Source organism: Chrysochloris asiatica, unplaced genomic scaffold (assembly GCF_000296735.1).
Source record: "Chrysochloris asiatica unplaced genomic scaffold, ChrAsi1.0 scaffold00136, whole genome shotgun sequence".
NCBI classification, from domain to species: Eukaryota; Metazoa; Chordata; class Mammalia; order Afrosoricida; family Chrysochloridae; genus Chrysochloris; species Chrysochloris asiatica.
Genome location: NW_006408654.1, coordinates 1,943,619 through 1,961,360, shown reverse-complemented (window position 1 = coordinate 1,961,360; position 17,742 = coordinate 1,943,619). Strand labels below are relative to the sequence as shown.

Genomic DNA, 17,742 nt, shown 5'->3' with positions numbered 1-17,742 from the left:
GTTATTTTATCTGATTTTGCAAATGAAAAATATGTCCATTTAAAACACATCAAACATCTAGCTGCTAGTATTCTCTTTGTACTTTATTTCCTTAGTCACAAAATGAGGATAAAAATAATGCCTACCTCAGAAAGCTAAGGTTCCCTGGTGGGCTGCTAGCTGAAGGGTTGGTGGTTCAGACAGAAGAAAGGTGGGGCTATTGACTCCCATAAAGATTGACACTTTTGGAAACACTTTGGGGCTGTTCTTTGCTTTATACTGTCACTACGGATTGGAATTGACTCTATGGTAGTGAGTTCATAGAGTCGTGTGTAACACATAAACCAAACCAAATCCATTGCCTTTTAGTTGATTGTAACTTACAGCAACCTTATAGGACAAAGTAGGGCTCTCCATAGGGAATCCAAGGCTGTAATATGTACAGAAGCAGAATGCCAAATCTTTCTCCTACAGAGTGACTGGTAGGTTAGAACCACAGACCTTTTGGTTAGCAACCAAGTGCTTAACCACTGCACCAGGTCTCCTTATATAGCACAAATTCACCCACTGCCATTGTGTTGATTCTAACTCATACCAACCCTGTAAGACAGAGTAGTTGTTGTTGTTGTTGTTAAGTGCCATCGAGTCGGTTCCGACCCATAGCGACCCTGTACAGGGTTTCCGAGGGTGTAAATCTTTACGGGTGTAGAAAGCCTCATCTTTCTCCCGCGGAGCGCCTGGTAGTTTCGAACCACAGACCTTAGAGCTGCTCTTTAATATTTCCAAGACTATAAGTCTTTATGGAAGCAGGCTGCCTCATTTTTTGAACCTCCAATCTTTTGGTTAACAGAGCAATTTACCCATTGCACCACCAGGCCAAATAGCAAACCAAAACCAAATTTACTGCATCAAGTCAATTCTGACTCACAGTGACTCTGTATAGGGTCTCTGAGGCTGTAAGCCTTTATAGGAGCAGGAAGTCTCATCTTTCTCCCGTGGAGCAGCTAGTGGGTTTTTGAACTACTGATCTCCTGTATTTAACGGTCTGTGATTATTGCTACCAGGGTTCCTTAGGGTGTATGGTGGTTGTGGTATGCCGTGGAGTCAATTCCAACTCCTAGCAACCCTGCATAGGATTTCTGAGGCTGTAAATCTTTGTGGGAGCAGAAAGCCTCATCTTTTTCCTGCAGAATAGCTGGTAGTTTTGAACTGCTGACCTTGAGGTTAGCAGCCCGACTTGTAACTTCTACATTACCAGAGCTCCTTAGGGCATATGTTGTTGTTAAGTACCGTTGAGTTGATTCCAACCCATAGCAACCCTGTATAGAGTTTTCAAGGAGCAGCTGGTGAACTTGAACCACCAACCTTGCATTTCAAACGACTTTGCAGTTGTTAAGTGCCATTGAGTCGGCACGACTCATAGCGACTTTGTACAGTAGACTGAAACAACTGCCCTATCCTGGGCCAACCTCACTACTGTTGCTACACTTGAGTCCATTGATGCTGCCACTTGGCTAATCCATCTCACTGGGGGTCTTTCTTTTTTTCTCTGACCCTCCACCTTACCAAACATGATATCCTTCTCCAGTAACTGGTCCCTCCTGACAATATGTCTGAAGTATGAGACACGAAGTTTGGCCATCTTGGCCTCCAAGGAGCACTCTGGCTGCGCTTCTTCCAAAACTGATCTATTGGTTCCTTTGGCAACCCATGGCACTTCTAATTTCATTTTCCCTCTGAAGTTTTTTATAATTTGAAGAACTTGGTAAGAAATGTTTTTATTATAAAAGTATTAACAAACACTTAAGGAAAAAAGCCATTATTGCCATTTTTTAAGTGAATGTTAATGTACTTGAAATCATGGGATTATGTTTATTGCCCACTTTATTAGAAATGTTATCGTAAAAATGTTCATGTTGTTATTCACAAATATTTGTAATAGCTGTATTAAATATGATTGGGTGATATATAGTAGACAACCTTTGTTGTTGTTGTCAGGTGCCATCGAGTCGGAACCGACTCATAGCGACCCCATGCACAGCAGAATGAAACAATGTACTCATTGTTAAATATTTCAGTTTCTGTTTTTCACTAGACTCATTCATTTGTAGGCACTGTATTTGAATTTCTAATATTTGAGGCTGTAGTAATGCTTTACAGAAAGTACTGCCATTTAATTTTTCTTTTAATTTGAGTATGTTCCTTCTCATGTTATTATCTTGCCTATTTGACAAACTTAGAAGAAAATTTAATTCAAATATCTTAACCCTTAAAATCTATGACTCAATAAAAAACAATTTTTAGCAGGCTTATGATCAGAAGAATATTAGGCGAAGAGTTTATGATGCTTTAAATGTGCTAATGGCAATGAACATAATTTCAAAGGAAAAAAAAGAAATCAAGTGGATTGGCCTGCCTACAAACTCTGCTCAGGAATGTCAAAATCTGGAGGTAAGCGAGTCTTCTGCTGATAAATATCAGTTGGTGTTACTTTACATCAGAGGTTTTTAAATTTAGAAATGAAGCCATGTGATATGAACTAATCTTTGTTCATGTGTACTGTGTCATTTGTTAAAACAGTCTATATGGAATTTTATAAATAGAAGGAGCTTTAAATCTATAACCAGTTTGTTTTCTGAATGATGAAGCAGAGGGACAGTGAAGTAAAATAACTTTTCCAAAGTTATGCTTTAGATCAGATAGTAGAAAATCCAGAACTAAAATCTAGGCCTTTTTATTTTTAACATTATTATTAAATCAGTAATATTATATCACACCAAACAATGGATACTCAGTTTCCAAGTATTAAAACAGTGACCTTTTCTCTTGTAAAACAAATGAAGAAAGTAAAGAGACTGTTCATAAAAGGTAAATGAAAAATGTTAAGAATATTTTAAATCAGCTTTTCATGAACTGTTTTTACTAATTAGAAATATTTTGAAATTTGTTATGATAAATTCATATTTTTAATCACAGAATAATTTAAAGAACCCATAATTCTTGAGAAAAGCTTAGACTATAAAAAATGTCCTACTTACAGTGAAGTTGCTTCTACAGTTCTTCAGAGAGAAAACATCCTTGGAAATAGATCATGTAATCTATCCTATGTTAATTTCATGTCTGTTTGCTGTGGAAAATGATGAGGTTTTAATGTCAATTCAAAAAGTAGGAAGAATTCCTTTTGAACTTTTAAAGGAATAGAGGTTTTTCTGTTTTATCCTTAGTCTTCTAAATATAATATTTCCTTAGAAACCTGGCATGAATGAATATCATTTAGGATTTGTTTTCACTGGCTTTAAGAGAAGGTCTCTATTTTACTCAAGCATAATTCTGAGCAAGTTACAAAAAAGAAATTTGTTGACTCATGTAATAGAAATGGTATTTGATGAAAAGCTGTATAGATTTTTAAATAATGGATTGAGTTCACCATTTTGTTTTTGTACATTGAGTATACACTCTTGTAAATACTGTGCTAGTCGAAGCTTTTAACTCCACAATCATTGACAATAGGGTTTGCATCTCTCACAGTGGATAGAATGCTAATTATACATGAATTTTGAGATGATATGTATAAAAATTTTTTACTGTTAACTTTAATTAAGCATTGTAGAAAAAGCTATATAAGCATGTGCCCTAACATAAAATTTGTAAATTGTTTTGAGATAATTTTCTTATCATGGCGATGATAAAGCTGAGCATTTTAAGATAATTAAGGTTGCTTTCATGTTTTTTCCCAGTTGCTTTTTCCTCCTATACATCAGAACTTATTTAGTATTATTATGCTTGTAGATTGGGGGACAAACCAGACACTGATCAAAAGTTGAAGACGACTGCAATCTGTGGGCCTAAGGAATTGTCATTGTAGTTGGGGAGAGGAGAATGTAAAAAAAGTTGCAAAAAAAAATGTAATCATCTCTGTGTAAAAAGTATTCATTGATTCTCTGGAAAAGGAGGTAAAGGAGGAAGTTTTCCAAGGAAATAACCCCTGAACTCAGTTATGAGGAAGGAGGTGTGAGTTGCCAAGTGGATGAGGGTAGGGAAGGCCTAGGCCTGAGAGAGCATGGGCAAGAAGCAGGAGTCCATAGCTGAGTGTGGCCAGTGTACACACATAGTGAAAAAGGGACAGATTTCAATCAATGGAAAGTTATTGATCAACAACAACAGTTGATGAATTATAAAGCAGGAGGCTGGAGGGATAGGATGTGTTTTAAAGAATCATTTTACTAATAGGTTAAAAGTTAAACAGGAAGATGGGGAGGGAAATGGTCCAAGGGAGATTAGAGAGGGAAAAAAACCCTTATAGTGAGGTCTGGAGCTCTGGTAGCGTAGTGGTTACAAATTGGGCTGCGAACCTTAAGGTCAGTAGTTCGAAACTACCAGCCGCTCCGCGGGAGAAAGATGAGGCTTTCTACTCCCGTAAAGATTTACACCCTCGGAAACCCTGTACAGGGTCGCTATGGGTCGGAACCGACTCAACGGCACTTAACAACAACAACAATAGTGAGGTCTGGTGATGGCCTGGAATAAGGCAGGCCAGTGAGGTTGGAGAGGTGTGTAAGAGGTGGAATCAGTATAAGTTGGCCTGGTTTGGATGTGTGGGGTGAAAGGCAGGTAAGGCCTGAGAACGATTCATAAGGCTTCTGGTAGTAATGAGCGCAAGTGTACCAATGATTGCAAGGATGCCACAGGACCTAGTAGTGTTTTTTTGTGTTGTACTGAGTTGGAGCTGACTCCATGGCACCTAACAGCAACAACAACAACAGTGCATTTTTGGCCTATCAGAGCTTCAGATGCAAGAGGAAATTCCTACATGAGCTTTGCAAGTTTAGAAGACCACAAAGATGTTACAGTGAAGTGTGGTGATAGTTAGAGGAATATTGAAAGGAAACACCTAGCACAGATGAGAGGACAAGGGACGCAAGTTAAAACTAATCTGGTGGAATAAACAAGGAAAAAGTCTTACTTGATGTCATTGATAATCTGCCTTAAAGAGACAAAGAGGAGTACCTCTGCAAGGAAATTCAGACTATTGTATGTTTTCTAGGGAAGACGAGGAAAATGGCATTGTTTTAGGGCTATGAAGTTCATCCCACAGCCTCTTTCTTAGTATAAGTGAAAATTACATGTTGAATATGTGGGATATCTGTATTAGCAGCTCTGCTTGTTTAAGAATTAGTTAAACCCTAAAAGAAGACATCATTCTTGGAGGGGTACTATAGAGAAATCATCAATAACAGGGTCTCTGGAACCAGATGGATTAGTTTCACATCCTGGCACTGTCACTCAGTAGCTGTGTGAATTTGAGCAGTTGCTTAACCCCTCTAAGCCTCTATTTTCTTAACGTGTCAAATGGATAACAATAGTCCTTATCTTCTGTGGTTTTTGTGAAGATGAATTAAGATAATGTGCGTTAAGTGCTGCTTTCTGGTACGTAGAGTAAATGTGCACCAAATAGTAGCTTTTACTGTGGTTAGAATGCCAGTGAGCAGCAGCAGCAGGCACTGCACATCAGGGATTCATTACATGGATGAATGTCATTACTGGTGACAGTTGACACAGTTCTTCTGCCTTGCCTGCTTCCTTATCCCACCAAAGGTGTGATTTGCCTTTTTGCATATTGGTTATTAAAACGGCCTAGTTACGCTAAGGAAATTCCGTGCTTCCTCAGAATTGGAACCTGAACAGCAAGCTGTACTTTATACCTTGGATCTGCTAATGTTGTTTTGTAACCTGTGTTTTAAAGATAGAGAAGCAGAGAAGGATAGAACGGATAAAGCAGAAGCGAGCTCAGCTACAAGAACTTCTCCTACAGGTAAAGATGCTGGGATGCTTTTCATCACCTTCCCTACCTATATTCTGTTCCTCCACTTGTATTTTAGTTAGTGTACTTTCTGCTCGTGGTGCCTCTGATGGCCTTCCTGCCTTTGAGCACATTGCCCTCCACACACTGCCTTTCAGATGGTTCTTTCCTGCCCTCATTCCAGCCCTGCCGTAGTACATTTGCCATGTGTATAACTTGTATTATGCAATAGACTACTTCTGACATCCAACACTTGATTCTTATTCTGATCATAAACTGTCAAGAATCTTATTGTTTGTTCTTGCTCTGATTTGAAATATCAAGTAAAGTAAAGTCATTTAAAATTTAGGTGCTCTGAGTAATCAAATCCTCCTGTTATACTTCTGTGCCTTGAAAAGTATCTGTAAATGCCAAAATGACATAATATGATTCAATAAGCATTGTAGAAATTCCAAAACTTAAAATGCATATAAGAAAAATAAGTTTTATAGTTTAGTAAAGTTTCCTATATTTATAATTTTTTTTGGATCACTGCCTAGAATTTGGATGCTTGTTCAAACTATAATAGAGCCCTTGTCTAAAATCATGTGAGGTGAAATCACAGGGTAGTTGGACTCACTTTTTTTTTTCTTCTTTCTATTTTTGGTAATTGCAGTTGGTATAAAAATTCATTCTGAGCAGTACAATTGGGCCATTTTCAGTTCAATCAGATAAACATAAAATGGGCCAGGGCCTTTATGCTTCTGATTTTCTCAGCAATATGTCTTTATGTGAAAAAAATTTTCTAACCAGTTAAAAAATCCAGTTTAATTTGAACAAATCTAGGTCCTGTTTCATTTTGGTGAGCTCTAACTATTCAGAAACATAGTATTTCTAGACATATACAGCAACTCAAACTGGATTGGTTTACAGAGTCAAAAAGTTTAGGTCCATAGTCGTGGGAGACAATTTAGTCAGTTAGCATAGCATAGTTCACAAAGATAATGTTCTACATCCTAGTTTGACGAGTAGTATCTGAGATCTCAAAAGTTTGAAAGTAACCATCTAAGATATAACTTCTGGTTTCTTCATATGAAGCAAAAAGAGAATGAAGAAAATCAAAAGACCAAAGAAGAAACTAATCCATAGTCCTAGTTACCCACACAAATCCATACAAACCACAGCCTTTTCTCACCTGAGACCAGAAGAACTAGATGGTGCCCAGTTACTAATAGTGAACCATCTGACCAAGGACCAAAAGGTCCCAGGTAGAATGAAAGAAAAATGTAGAACAAAACTCAAATTCCTCAAAAATGCCAGATTTACCAGACCAATAGAAACTGTGAGTGAACCCCCTAGACACTGTTGCTCTAAGATAACCTTTGAATGTGGAACTGAAGCTATTTCTGTGAGTCAAACAATGCATTGTCCATGAGTAATGTGCTGCTCTCTTAAAACAGTGAACTCAAAGGGAACTACAAAAAAGTTCATGGAAAAACCTAATTAAAAAGTAAAGATATATCTCAGCATAAGCACCAGGCACTTTGTTCTCTTTAAGTTTGAGGCACTTTTGTAAGCAATGATACTAGCCATTTAGTAACCCTAAAGAACTGAGGGTCCTGGGGATAGAACCGAGTCAGTGCAGTCTTTTCTTACATTATTAATGGAAGAAAAATGGGCACCTTTAAAAGATTTTTTACGATTAACCAACAAAAGGGAGAAAGAAGGAGCCAAATCAGAACTATAAGATAGATTGCCCATAAAAACGCCCCCCAAATTGCCGTTTTTAAATGAGAGGAATGAGCAGGAATGTTGTGGTAAAAAGGACTCTGGTGAAGTTTTTCTGGGTGATTTTCTACTGAAAGTTTGGCTAGCTTTTCTCAAAACACTGTCTGAAGAAATAGATGTCATTGCTATTTGGTCCTCTGGAAAGTTAATAAGCAGAATGCCTTGAACATCCCCCAAAATTGTTGTCATGACCTTTGCTCTTGAGCAGTGCACTTTTTTTTTTTTTAATCAGTGCACTTTTGCTTTGACTGGACCACTTGCACCTCTTGGTAACCACTGCTTTGATTGTACTTGGGCTTCAGAATCATATTGATAAAACCATATTTCATCCCTGTTAACAGTTCTTCCAAGAAATGTTTCAGGATCTTGATCCCATTTGTTTAAAATTTCTTTTGAAAGCTCTGCTCTCATCTGTGGCTGATGTAGGTGCAGTAGCTTTAGTGCCCATTGAGCTGAACGTTTGTTTCAATTCTTATTTTTTAGTCAGGATTGTGTAAGCAATAGCAGTTGAGCAGTGTATGGTGTTGGGTGTTTTTCTGCTGTTAATCAGTTGTCCTCTTCAATTAGGGCATGAACAGACTTAATTGTTACCTCAAAAATTTCTGTGAGTAGTGCTGCTGCAGGCTGCACTGCCAACATTCTCTTGTCCCTTCTTAAAGTGAGTTACCCATTTGTAAACTGCTGATTTCTTTGGGGATTGTTACCATAAACTTTTCATAAAGCATCAGTGCGTTCACCACTCTTTCATTCAAGCTTCCTAATAAATGTGATGATTGTTGTTATTCAATTTCAGCAGAATTGATGTTGCTCTAATAGGGCCTCTTTTCAAGCTGATGTCTTGTCCTTCTTAGTGCCTCAAACTAGATCCTGTTTGGACATGTTATAACAAATCAGTGCAAGTTTATTTTGGTACAAAAAAAAGATTGAAATCTATGTATAGTTGTTTTGTTGTTGGTATTTTTTTTTCACAATATGTATTTTTCCGTGAACATTTTGAAAGTGCTTTACTCATGTATGAGACTGAAGGCAAAGATGAAAAGGCAGGGGAGGGGAAGAGAAGTTAGATCAATTGAAATGGAAATAACAAGAATGCTGACACAGTGTCAAAATTGTCAAATCTGGCTCAGAATAATTTAGATAGAAACTGTTAAAGGGGAATCTAATTCACACTGTAAACTATCATCAAAAACACAATTAAGAACAAAAATATAGTAATAAATGACCAAATATTGTATCCATTTTTTTCTTCAATACTTACTTTGTCTAATGGTAAGTACTCACAAATTTTCCAGATTTGTTTGCTTTTTACTTTCTAGATGCTTAAATTTATCTTTTTATCAGTTTTGTGTGTAAGTCAGAGGCAAGGGAAGACAGTTTAGCCCTTGCAGAGAACCATGAATGATCTGAGAAGAGGAAGTAGGAAATGAAATGGGTCACAGGAGTAGCCCCAGATAAAGCAGCGACTTTTCAAACACAGGAAGTCCCAGAGATGACCCCAATTAGGCCATTTCTTTCTTACCATGTTCTGTCTGATTTTCACACCGAGTGTTATAGAACCTACCTGAAGTATTGTATGTGGTTTTTTGTTTTTGTTTTTTCATATTGCTTTTCAAATACAGTTTTGTTTTTGGAGAACTTATGAACACGTTCTGCAGCTTCTAAAAGAAGTTGAAGGCTGACAGTTTATTCCTTTGCTTCTCCAATGGAACTCTGTTCTTAGATGCCTGGCCTACCTCTAACTCTTATGCTGCCATCTTCTCTCTGCTGCCTCAGATGTCCCTGTTCTTACACAGTTATCTTCAGTAATGCCTGAGATTGCCTCACCACCTGGGGGGTTTTTGTCTTTTTCCCATTTATCATTTTAAAACTTTGTCTCTTGTACATCTGTTTATCAGAAAGAATAGTACTGGACAAGATCATCCTTAAATATGTAGGACTTTCTTATCTGTAGATACCTAGCGCAAAGAAGTTGAATATTTTTCTCTGCTTATTTGTATTCTCTACTCTTTATACAAGCAGCTCTGGTAGCGTAGTGGTTACGAATTGGGCTGCAAATCGCAAGGGCAGCAGTTTGAAACTACCAGCTGTTCCGCAGGAGAAAGATGAGGCTTTCTGCTCCCGTAAAGATTAACAGCCTCAGAAACCCTGTTCAGGGTCGCTATGAGTCACAACCGACTCCATGGCACATAACAACAACTCTTTATACAATGAACATTGCAATTCTGTTTTTCTGAGTCCTGAATTCCTTTTCCTTTGCTGTTCCTCAAGCCAAATATTTATTAAGATTTCAACCCAGAAGAAACCTGTCAATATCTATAGAAGCAGATCTCTCTAAACATTAACATGAACTCAAAAACTATAGTTGCAAACATAGTCTTCTTTAGCACCTACAGCTTCTCTTTTGTTGTTTCTGTGTGCCATCGAGCCAATTCCAACTGATAATAACCCTGAAGGAGAAAATAGAACTGCTCCACAGGGTTTCCTAGCTGTAATCTTTATGGAAGCAGATTGCCATGTTTTTTGTCCCATGGAACAACTGGTTGGGTTTGAACTGCCAGCCTGTCAGAAGCTAAGTGCTTAGTCACTGTGCTACCAGTCCTCCAGAACTGCTAATACATAGCAAAGTGAATGGCTGAACACATCTGAAGCTGTTCTGTTTTTGAAATAGATGTTAATGAGCTTGGAAAAGAGCAAAAGGTTGTAGAAAATCATCAAAGGTCAAGAAGTACAGATATGCATTCAAAATAAATGGGGAATGATTTTTCTTTTTACTGTGAGAATGACATATTTTTACTGCTGCCTTCACCTGAAAAATCTTGTATGCTATTAAGTGTTTATAATATTGAAGAATGACTTATAAGTAAGGACTGTTACTTAGCACTGCTCATGTTCCCCACGTACTAAGGCCCTCTCAGGGCACTCTGGCCACAAAGGATGGAAGCAGCTCCCAAGATGCTTACTTTAGCTAAAAGAAAGATAAATTGGGCAGAAATCTTAAAGCATTTAATTATTTTTTTCAGTTCCTACTTTTCCAGTTTATTTTTCCCTCATTATTAAGTGAACAATGAATATAAATAGCCTTAATTATTTAGCTACAGGACAAAAAAAAACACAAAGAATTATGATTTAAAATAAGAAACTGATATTTGGACACACTGTTGGGCTCTAGTAAATTGGTATCCCTTCTGCTTTGTGCATTTTAAATGAGTAAATAATCACTTTCTAGGGAGATCCCATTGCTGCTGAGTCGATGCCGATTCATAACGACTCTGTGCACAACAGAATGAAACCCTGCCCATTCCTGCACCATCCTCACAATTGTTTTGTTTGGTCTCTTTGCTGTCACTGTGACAATCCATCTTGTTGGGGGTTTCCTCTTTTTTGCTGATGCTCTGCTTTTCCTAACATTGTCTCTGGTCCCACCTGACAATTATGATCAAAGTATGAAGAGACGAAGTCTCAGCATCCTTGCTTCTAAGGAGCAATCTGGCGCACTAGGTCCAAGACAAATTTGTTTGTTCTTCTGGCAGTCTGTGGAACTTTCGATATTAACACCATGATTCACATGCATATGACACTATTGAAAATACCTTGACTTGGGTCAGGCACACATTCGTCCTCAAACTGGTATCTTTGATCTTGAACGCCTTAAAGATCTTGTAGCATGTTGGCCTAGTGCATTAAGTTGTTTACTTTATTGACTGCTACTTCCAGGAGCAATGATTGTGGATCCAAACAAATTGAAGTCTTTGACTGCTTCAATCTTTTCTCCATTTATCATGATGTTATTTATTGGTCCATTGGTGAAGATTTTTTCTTTACATTGAGGTGCAAGCCATACTGAAAGCTGTAGTCTTTGATCTTCATCAGTAAATACTTTAAGTCCTCTTCACTTTTAGCAAGCATGGTTGTGTCATCTGCATATCACAAGTTGTTAATGGATCTTCCTCTAATCCCAGTGTCATGTTCTTTATATAATCAAGTTTCTCAGATTATTTGTTCGGCATACAGATTGAATAAGTATGCTGAAAGGATACAACCTTGGCATACACCTTTCCTGATTTTAAGCCGTTAACTGTTCCCTTGTTCTGTTCTAATGACTGCCTCTTGGTCTATGTACAGTTTCCTCACAAACACAATTTAACACTCATAGTTTGTTCTGATCTCCATAGTTGAATGACTTTGCATAGTCAATAAAGTACAAGTAAACATTTTTCTGACATCAATTCATCTGACATCAACAATGATATTTCATTCTACGTCCTCTTCTGAGTCTTGCTTGAATTTCTGCCAACTTCCTGTTAATATACTGCAATCATATTTTAATTGTCTTCAGCAACATTTTACTTGCATGTGATAATGATGATATTGTTCAATGATTTCTGCATTCCATTGGGTCACCTTTCTTTTGGAATGGTCAAAAATAGGGATATTTTCCAATTCATTGGCCAGATAACTGTCTTCCAAATTTCTGGACATAGACCAGTGAGCATCTCTAGTGATGCATCAGTTGGTTGAAACATTTCAGTTTGCCTTTCATCAATTTCTGGAGCCTCTCTCCCTCCCCCATCCAAAATACCTTCAGTGCTACTTGGACTTCGTCCTTCAGTACCATTGGTTCTTGAACATGTACCTCTTGAAATGACTGAACATCAACCAATTATTTTTGGGACATGGACTCTATGTATTCCTTCTATCTTCTTTTGGTATTGACAGCATTATTCAATATTTTCTTAATAGAATCTTTCAATATTACTACATAAGACTTGAATTTGTTCTTTAGTTCTTTCAGCTTGAGAAATGCTGAGCACGCTCTTCCCTTTTGGTTTTCTATCTCTAGATCTTTGCGCATTTCACTGTTGTAATAGTTGTCCTTACTTGTTTGAGCTTCCCATTGAAATTTCTGTTCAGCTGTTTTACTAAATTCTTCATGTCTGCTATTTGTTTCAGCTTGTCTACGCTCAAGAGCAAGTTTTAAGAGTCTCTTCTGACATCCAGTTTGGTCGATTGTTTTTTTTCCCCCCTGTCTTTTTAGTGATCTTCTTTATGTATAATGTTCTTGATGGTCTTTGGTCATTTGTGTCTAATGCATCGAATCTGTTCTTCAGATGGTTTATAAATCTTGGTGTGGCACTGTAGGAAAAGTACTCAACCATAAGGTCCATTTGAACCACAAGGTCAGTGTTTCTAACTCACCAGTTCTCCTCGGAAACCCTACACAGGGTCGCTGTGAGTCGGAACCAACTCAGCAGTCACAGTTCTGGAAGCCAGAAGTCTGAAATCAAGGTATTGTCAGAACCAAACTCTTCTCCAAAGCCCCTTGAGGAGAATTCTTGCTTGCCTCTCCAGTTTCTGGAAGGCATTCCTTGGTTTATGGCAGCATCTCTCCCACTATGCCTATGTCTTTATATAACTGTCTACATTCTGTGAGTGTCTTTGTGTCTCTTATAAGTACATCAATCCTATTGGATTAGGACCCACCCAACTCCATTATGAAATGACCCTATCACCCTACAGGGGTTTTGGGAAACGATAGAATTTTAGGAGATACCATTCAGCCCAGCACACGCTGGATTCAAAACTGTCATAAAAAGTTGGCTTAGACAATCCAAAAGGTGTATTTGACAGTGAGCTCTCAAGAGTCTGTGTTCAATAAATGTTAAATGTCGCCACAATGTCCCTTCTGCTGTGTCACCCTAAGAGCAGCCTTGGGTGTCCACTTCTAGGCTGTCTGCCAGATTTGGGAGATCCTATTTCTTTGGAAATGATAGACCCCACTGTTTACATTAGGGTGGTACTATGTACCGTTAAAATTTTTTTTTTGGGGGGGGGTGGGGAATAAGAGATTAGAGTTAGGTTGTTCTCATTTTTCTTAAATATTTCATTTTTAAAATTAATTTATCATACAGGAGGGATACCTCTTTAATGGTATTGTTTTAAATGTGTCGATAATTAGTTTAAATTCTGACTCATTCACAATAAGTAACCGTATTTTTCTCATTGGTTATTGCAGCAAATAGCTTTCAAAAACTTGGTGCAAAGGAATCGGCAAAATGAACAGCAGAACCAGGGCCCTCCAGCTCTGAACTCCACCATTCAACTGCCATTTATAATCATCAATACAAGCAGGAAAACCATCATAGACTGCAGCATCTCCAGTGACAAGTGAGTAGAAAATTAGGGAAGGTTGCAGGTCTGGCCAACTTGAACATATTCCTGTCACTTACAAACTGAAAAAGGGTCTATACTCCACACTATTTCCCATACACCAGGGCTGACATCCATGGGCCTTCGAGACACCCTCTCAAACTAGGCCCTGCGCTGCTCTGGTGTACACAGAGTGGTGCCCACTCCCAGGCCATCTGGGCAAGTAGTGGAGTGAGCTCTTAGTTCTGTAGTTGAGTGTTCTTGTTTATGAATGAATGGGTAGACATGAAAATACCAGGCAGTTTTTCTGTAATCTATGTTAAATAAGATTGATGGTCACTTTCATCACTACAAGTGAGAAATACTGCTTTTCAAACTATAAAATTAACTTGTCATATACTTTACTCTGCATAAAAACAGTTTAGGTCAATGGTCTTCAGGCTGCAACCCACAGCTTTCCGGTATCATGAGTTAGGGCTGTGGAATGCAGAGGACAACAGACCCAACTGAGGATTGTGGCTCCCCACTTAACCTCTCCAGAGCTCCGTTTTCCCGAAAATGACAAGGGCCTGCCTCTCATCCCAGCTTTGTGGAAGATCGGTAGAATAGTGCCTGTTAAAGGACTGACTCCAGGCAAATGTTAGCATATAATTTATCATCCAAATTAGGATACTTTTGAAAGCATTGACAATTAGAGGGGACAGCAGGCATACACCTGGACTGTCCCAGGGAGGCCAGCACTGGTTCCCCGTCCATGTTATGTCCTACAGAAATTCTGGATCAGTTAAATAAAGTAGACACATGCACACACACAAAGAACAACCATGAGCAGGAAATATCAAAATTAATTGATAATGGAATCAACAGATACAAGGAGCAATAGTAGAGACAGCAGACCCAGAATTTCAGTCTTTCCTCCAGCTCGTGAGAGTTCCTTAACCTCTCTGAGACCTCGTGCCTTCCTCCATAAAAATAATTATGTTAACTTTGCAGCTTTATGAGTAAATTTATAAATTCATAAAGAACCCAGTCCAATGGCATTATTCACACACTTGCAAATTCTTCATAAGCAACTGTGTCTAAGCTAATGGTAACATTAGCAGAAAAAAGAACCCCTGAGAATTCTAGAGAATTAACAATATTTTCAGGAAAAAAAGAAAAATCTATTCTAATAACTTTCTGTATATAGTCTCTTGTTCTGTGAGGAAATTATTCAGTTCTTTCCTTAGGCTAGTCTGGCTTTTTAAATGGAAAAAGGCTGGTATTAGAGTCTGAGGACTGTTGATCTCAGGGAATGATGGACTCTATCCATCCAGGCTGAGATCTGTCCCCTGGGTGATTATTGATGCCAGAACTTCCCCAAGTAGAAGGAAAGAGTCTTTGAGCAACTTGTAGAAGCTCAAGGCTAGGCCTGTCTCCCTGTCTGTCAGTCCTGTTGGTGGATTAAATGAGGATTAAAGATACAAATACATCCACTTTTTACATGAGCCTGGAACCATCTACTTAAGATATTTTGTTTGTTTCATTTTTTAAAATATACTTTATTCAAATTTGCATGATTCACATAATTTAAATATGGCATTTTGCTTTAATTATAATTTTTCTCTGGCCTAACATAAGGCACCCTGGTGACACAGTGTTTAAACACTCAAAAGGTTGGTAGTTCTAACACACCAGCAGCTCCGAGGGAGAAAAGATCTGGCTGTCTGATCTAGTGAAGATGACAGCCTAGGAAACCCTATGGGGTAATTTTACTGTGTCAGAATCAACTGGTTTTCCCCACACATGATTTTAATACAGTGAGTTACATAATAACATTGTCCTGACATATTCTTCTGAACTCTGTTTCTGCGGGGCTGAGACCTCTGAGGGCAGGTGCCTCAGGACCCAAGAGTCCAAGCTCACCAGCTGCACCAGGTATCTACCTGTACTTACCTCTTCATTGATAAGTTGTGCTGGATAGTCGTGCATTCAGATTTTGTACATTGGTCTGAAGACAGGATTTGATGATTGAGTAATTATGCCTCAAAGGAAGTCTTACTATTTATTGTTTATTGCTGTTTATATGTGGAAGCTAACACTTGATTCATGAAAATGAAGTAAGCATCCAGTAGGCCAACTCATAGTAGGGATATCATGTATTAAACTAGAAAGGAAGGAAATTTTAATGCTTTGTCTTTCATGACGAAGCTACAGATAACTTTGAAAAGTATTAGATTTAGAACAATGAAAGATCTTTGCCAGACAAAATGCCAATCTCTTGTTTGTAACAGCTTAAAGAGTGCTAAAGTTGATGGGCTCCTGTTGCCTGTCATAGAACAGTTGTTTTAATTGGGAGAGTGGTTTGCTTAAGATGTCTTCCCCCCGAACACAGCAGATGGTTCTTACTGCTCTGACCTGTCACAATCTGTAACAGTTCTGTACCCAAAACAAGGCCCTCATTCTGTTATCAAACATACAAGGTACAAAACTATTCAGGCCCCCATACTAACTTTGTTTCCTGCTGCAGGTTTGAATATCTTTTTAATTTTGACAACACCTTTGAGATCCACGATGACATAGAAGTATTGAAGCGGATGGGGATGTCATTTGGTCTGGAGTCTGGCACATGCTCCCTGGAGGACCTGAAACTTGCTAAATCACTCGTGCCAAAGGCTCTGGAAGGTTACATCACAGGTAACTGAGTGCTTCTACAAACTGCCTCTGACTAACTAAATAAATTCTAACTTATTGAAACCTCTCTAAAGGAAAACGGTGTTTTTTTAAAAAAAAAAAAAACTTTGCTTATATCAACAAATGGAGACTTTGAACACCAATAACTACATTATGTTTTAAGCACAGAAGTTTTTTATTTTGTTGGAGTCCCATTTAGCTATTGTTTCTATTGCTACTTATGTTTTAGGTGTCTTATCTAAAGCCATTGCCTGGTCAAAGTTCATAAAGATTTACACTTATATTCATCTGTAAGAGTTTTATCAATTTAGCTCTTAAACTGTATTTGTTCCATTTTGAGTTGACTTTTCTTTTTTTGCATGGTGTAAGGTAGAATTATGCGACTCTCTAGCTTTCCCAACATTATTTGCTGAGGAGGCAAAACTCCATTGAAGTATCTTGATCTCACTATCAAATAGCAGTTACCTGTCATTATAGCTTTAATAAACACCTTCGTAATCACTAACGTTTATTGATCATTTGTTTTCTTTCTTCTGTAAAGTACCTACCTGTTCCTTCTCTCTTAAACTCTTCCCCAATACAACTTTCATTCCCACCATTGTATGAAAACTACACTTGTCAAGAGACTTAGTACGTCCCATGTTAAATCTGATCGTTGATTTTTAACCCATAATATTTTCAGGGGTGTTTCACACAACTGATTGATTCTTCCTGAAACTTTCTCTATTTGCTGTCTGGTGCTCCTGGTTTCCCACCTACCTTATTTGATGATCCTTGCTTGTTTCTTTTACTGGATGTATCTCAAGTCCCCTACCTCTAATTGCTTGCATACCTGAAGATTCAGGCCTTGGGTCTCTTCTCTTTTTATACTTAGTCACAAGGTGTTCTTGTCTGTGTAGCTACATGGCTTGAAATATAATCAAGTGCCAAACTCTCAAATTTATATCTTCAGTTCAGAATTTTTCTCTGTACTATGTTGCTGTTTTTAGGTGCTGTCAGGCCAGTTCTGGCTCGTAGTGACCCTGTGCACAACAGAACTAAACACTGCCCAGTCCTGCGCCGTCCTCACAATTGTTGTTACACTTGGGCCCATTGCTGTTGTGTCAGTTCATCTCTTTGGGGGGGACGAGGGTCTTTGTCTTTTCAGCTGATCCTCCACATTTCCAAGCATGATATTCTTCCAGAGAGTCTAGTCCCTCCTGATAACATGTCTGAAGTATGAGAGACAAAATCTGCCTTTCTGGCTTCTAAGGAGCATTCTGGCTGTACTTCTTTCAAGATAGATTTGTTCATTCTTCTGGCAGTCCATGGTACTTTTAATATTCTTCAAAACTATAATTCAAGAGGGAACAAACAAGATGGCGGATCGGGTGGAC

At 38.2% G+C, this 17,742-nt stretch overlaps 1 protein-coding gene across 3 annotated transcripts in view; it reads left to right on the top strand.

Moving 5' to 3' along the window:
* TFDP2 (transcription factor Dp-2 (E2F dimerization partner 2)) overlaps positions 1-17,742 on the top strand; it is a 189,169-nt gene that overhangs the window by 161,605 nt on the left and 9,822 nt on the right. For 2 of the 3 annotated variants that reach the window (XM_006869852.1, XM_006869853.1), the window contains 4 exons: positions 2,287-2,430; positions 5,723-5,791; positions 13,560-13,711; positions 16,203-16,369. In XM_006869852.1, the coding sequence (XP_006869914.1) occupies positions 2,287-2,430; positions 5,723-5,791; positions 13,560-13,711; positions 16,203-16,369 (532 nt within the window). Of the gene's footprint in view, positions 1-2,283; positions 2,431-5,722; positions 5,792-13,559; positions 13,712-16,202; positions 16,370-17,742 lie in introns of all 3 variants that reach the window. The other variant, XM_006869851.1, reaches the window with a different exon arrangement.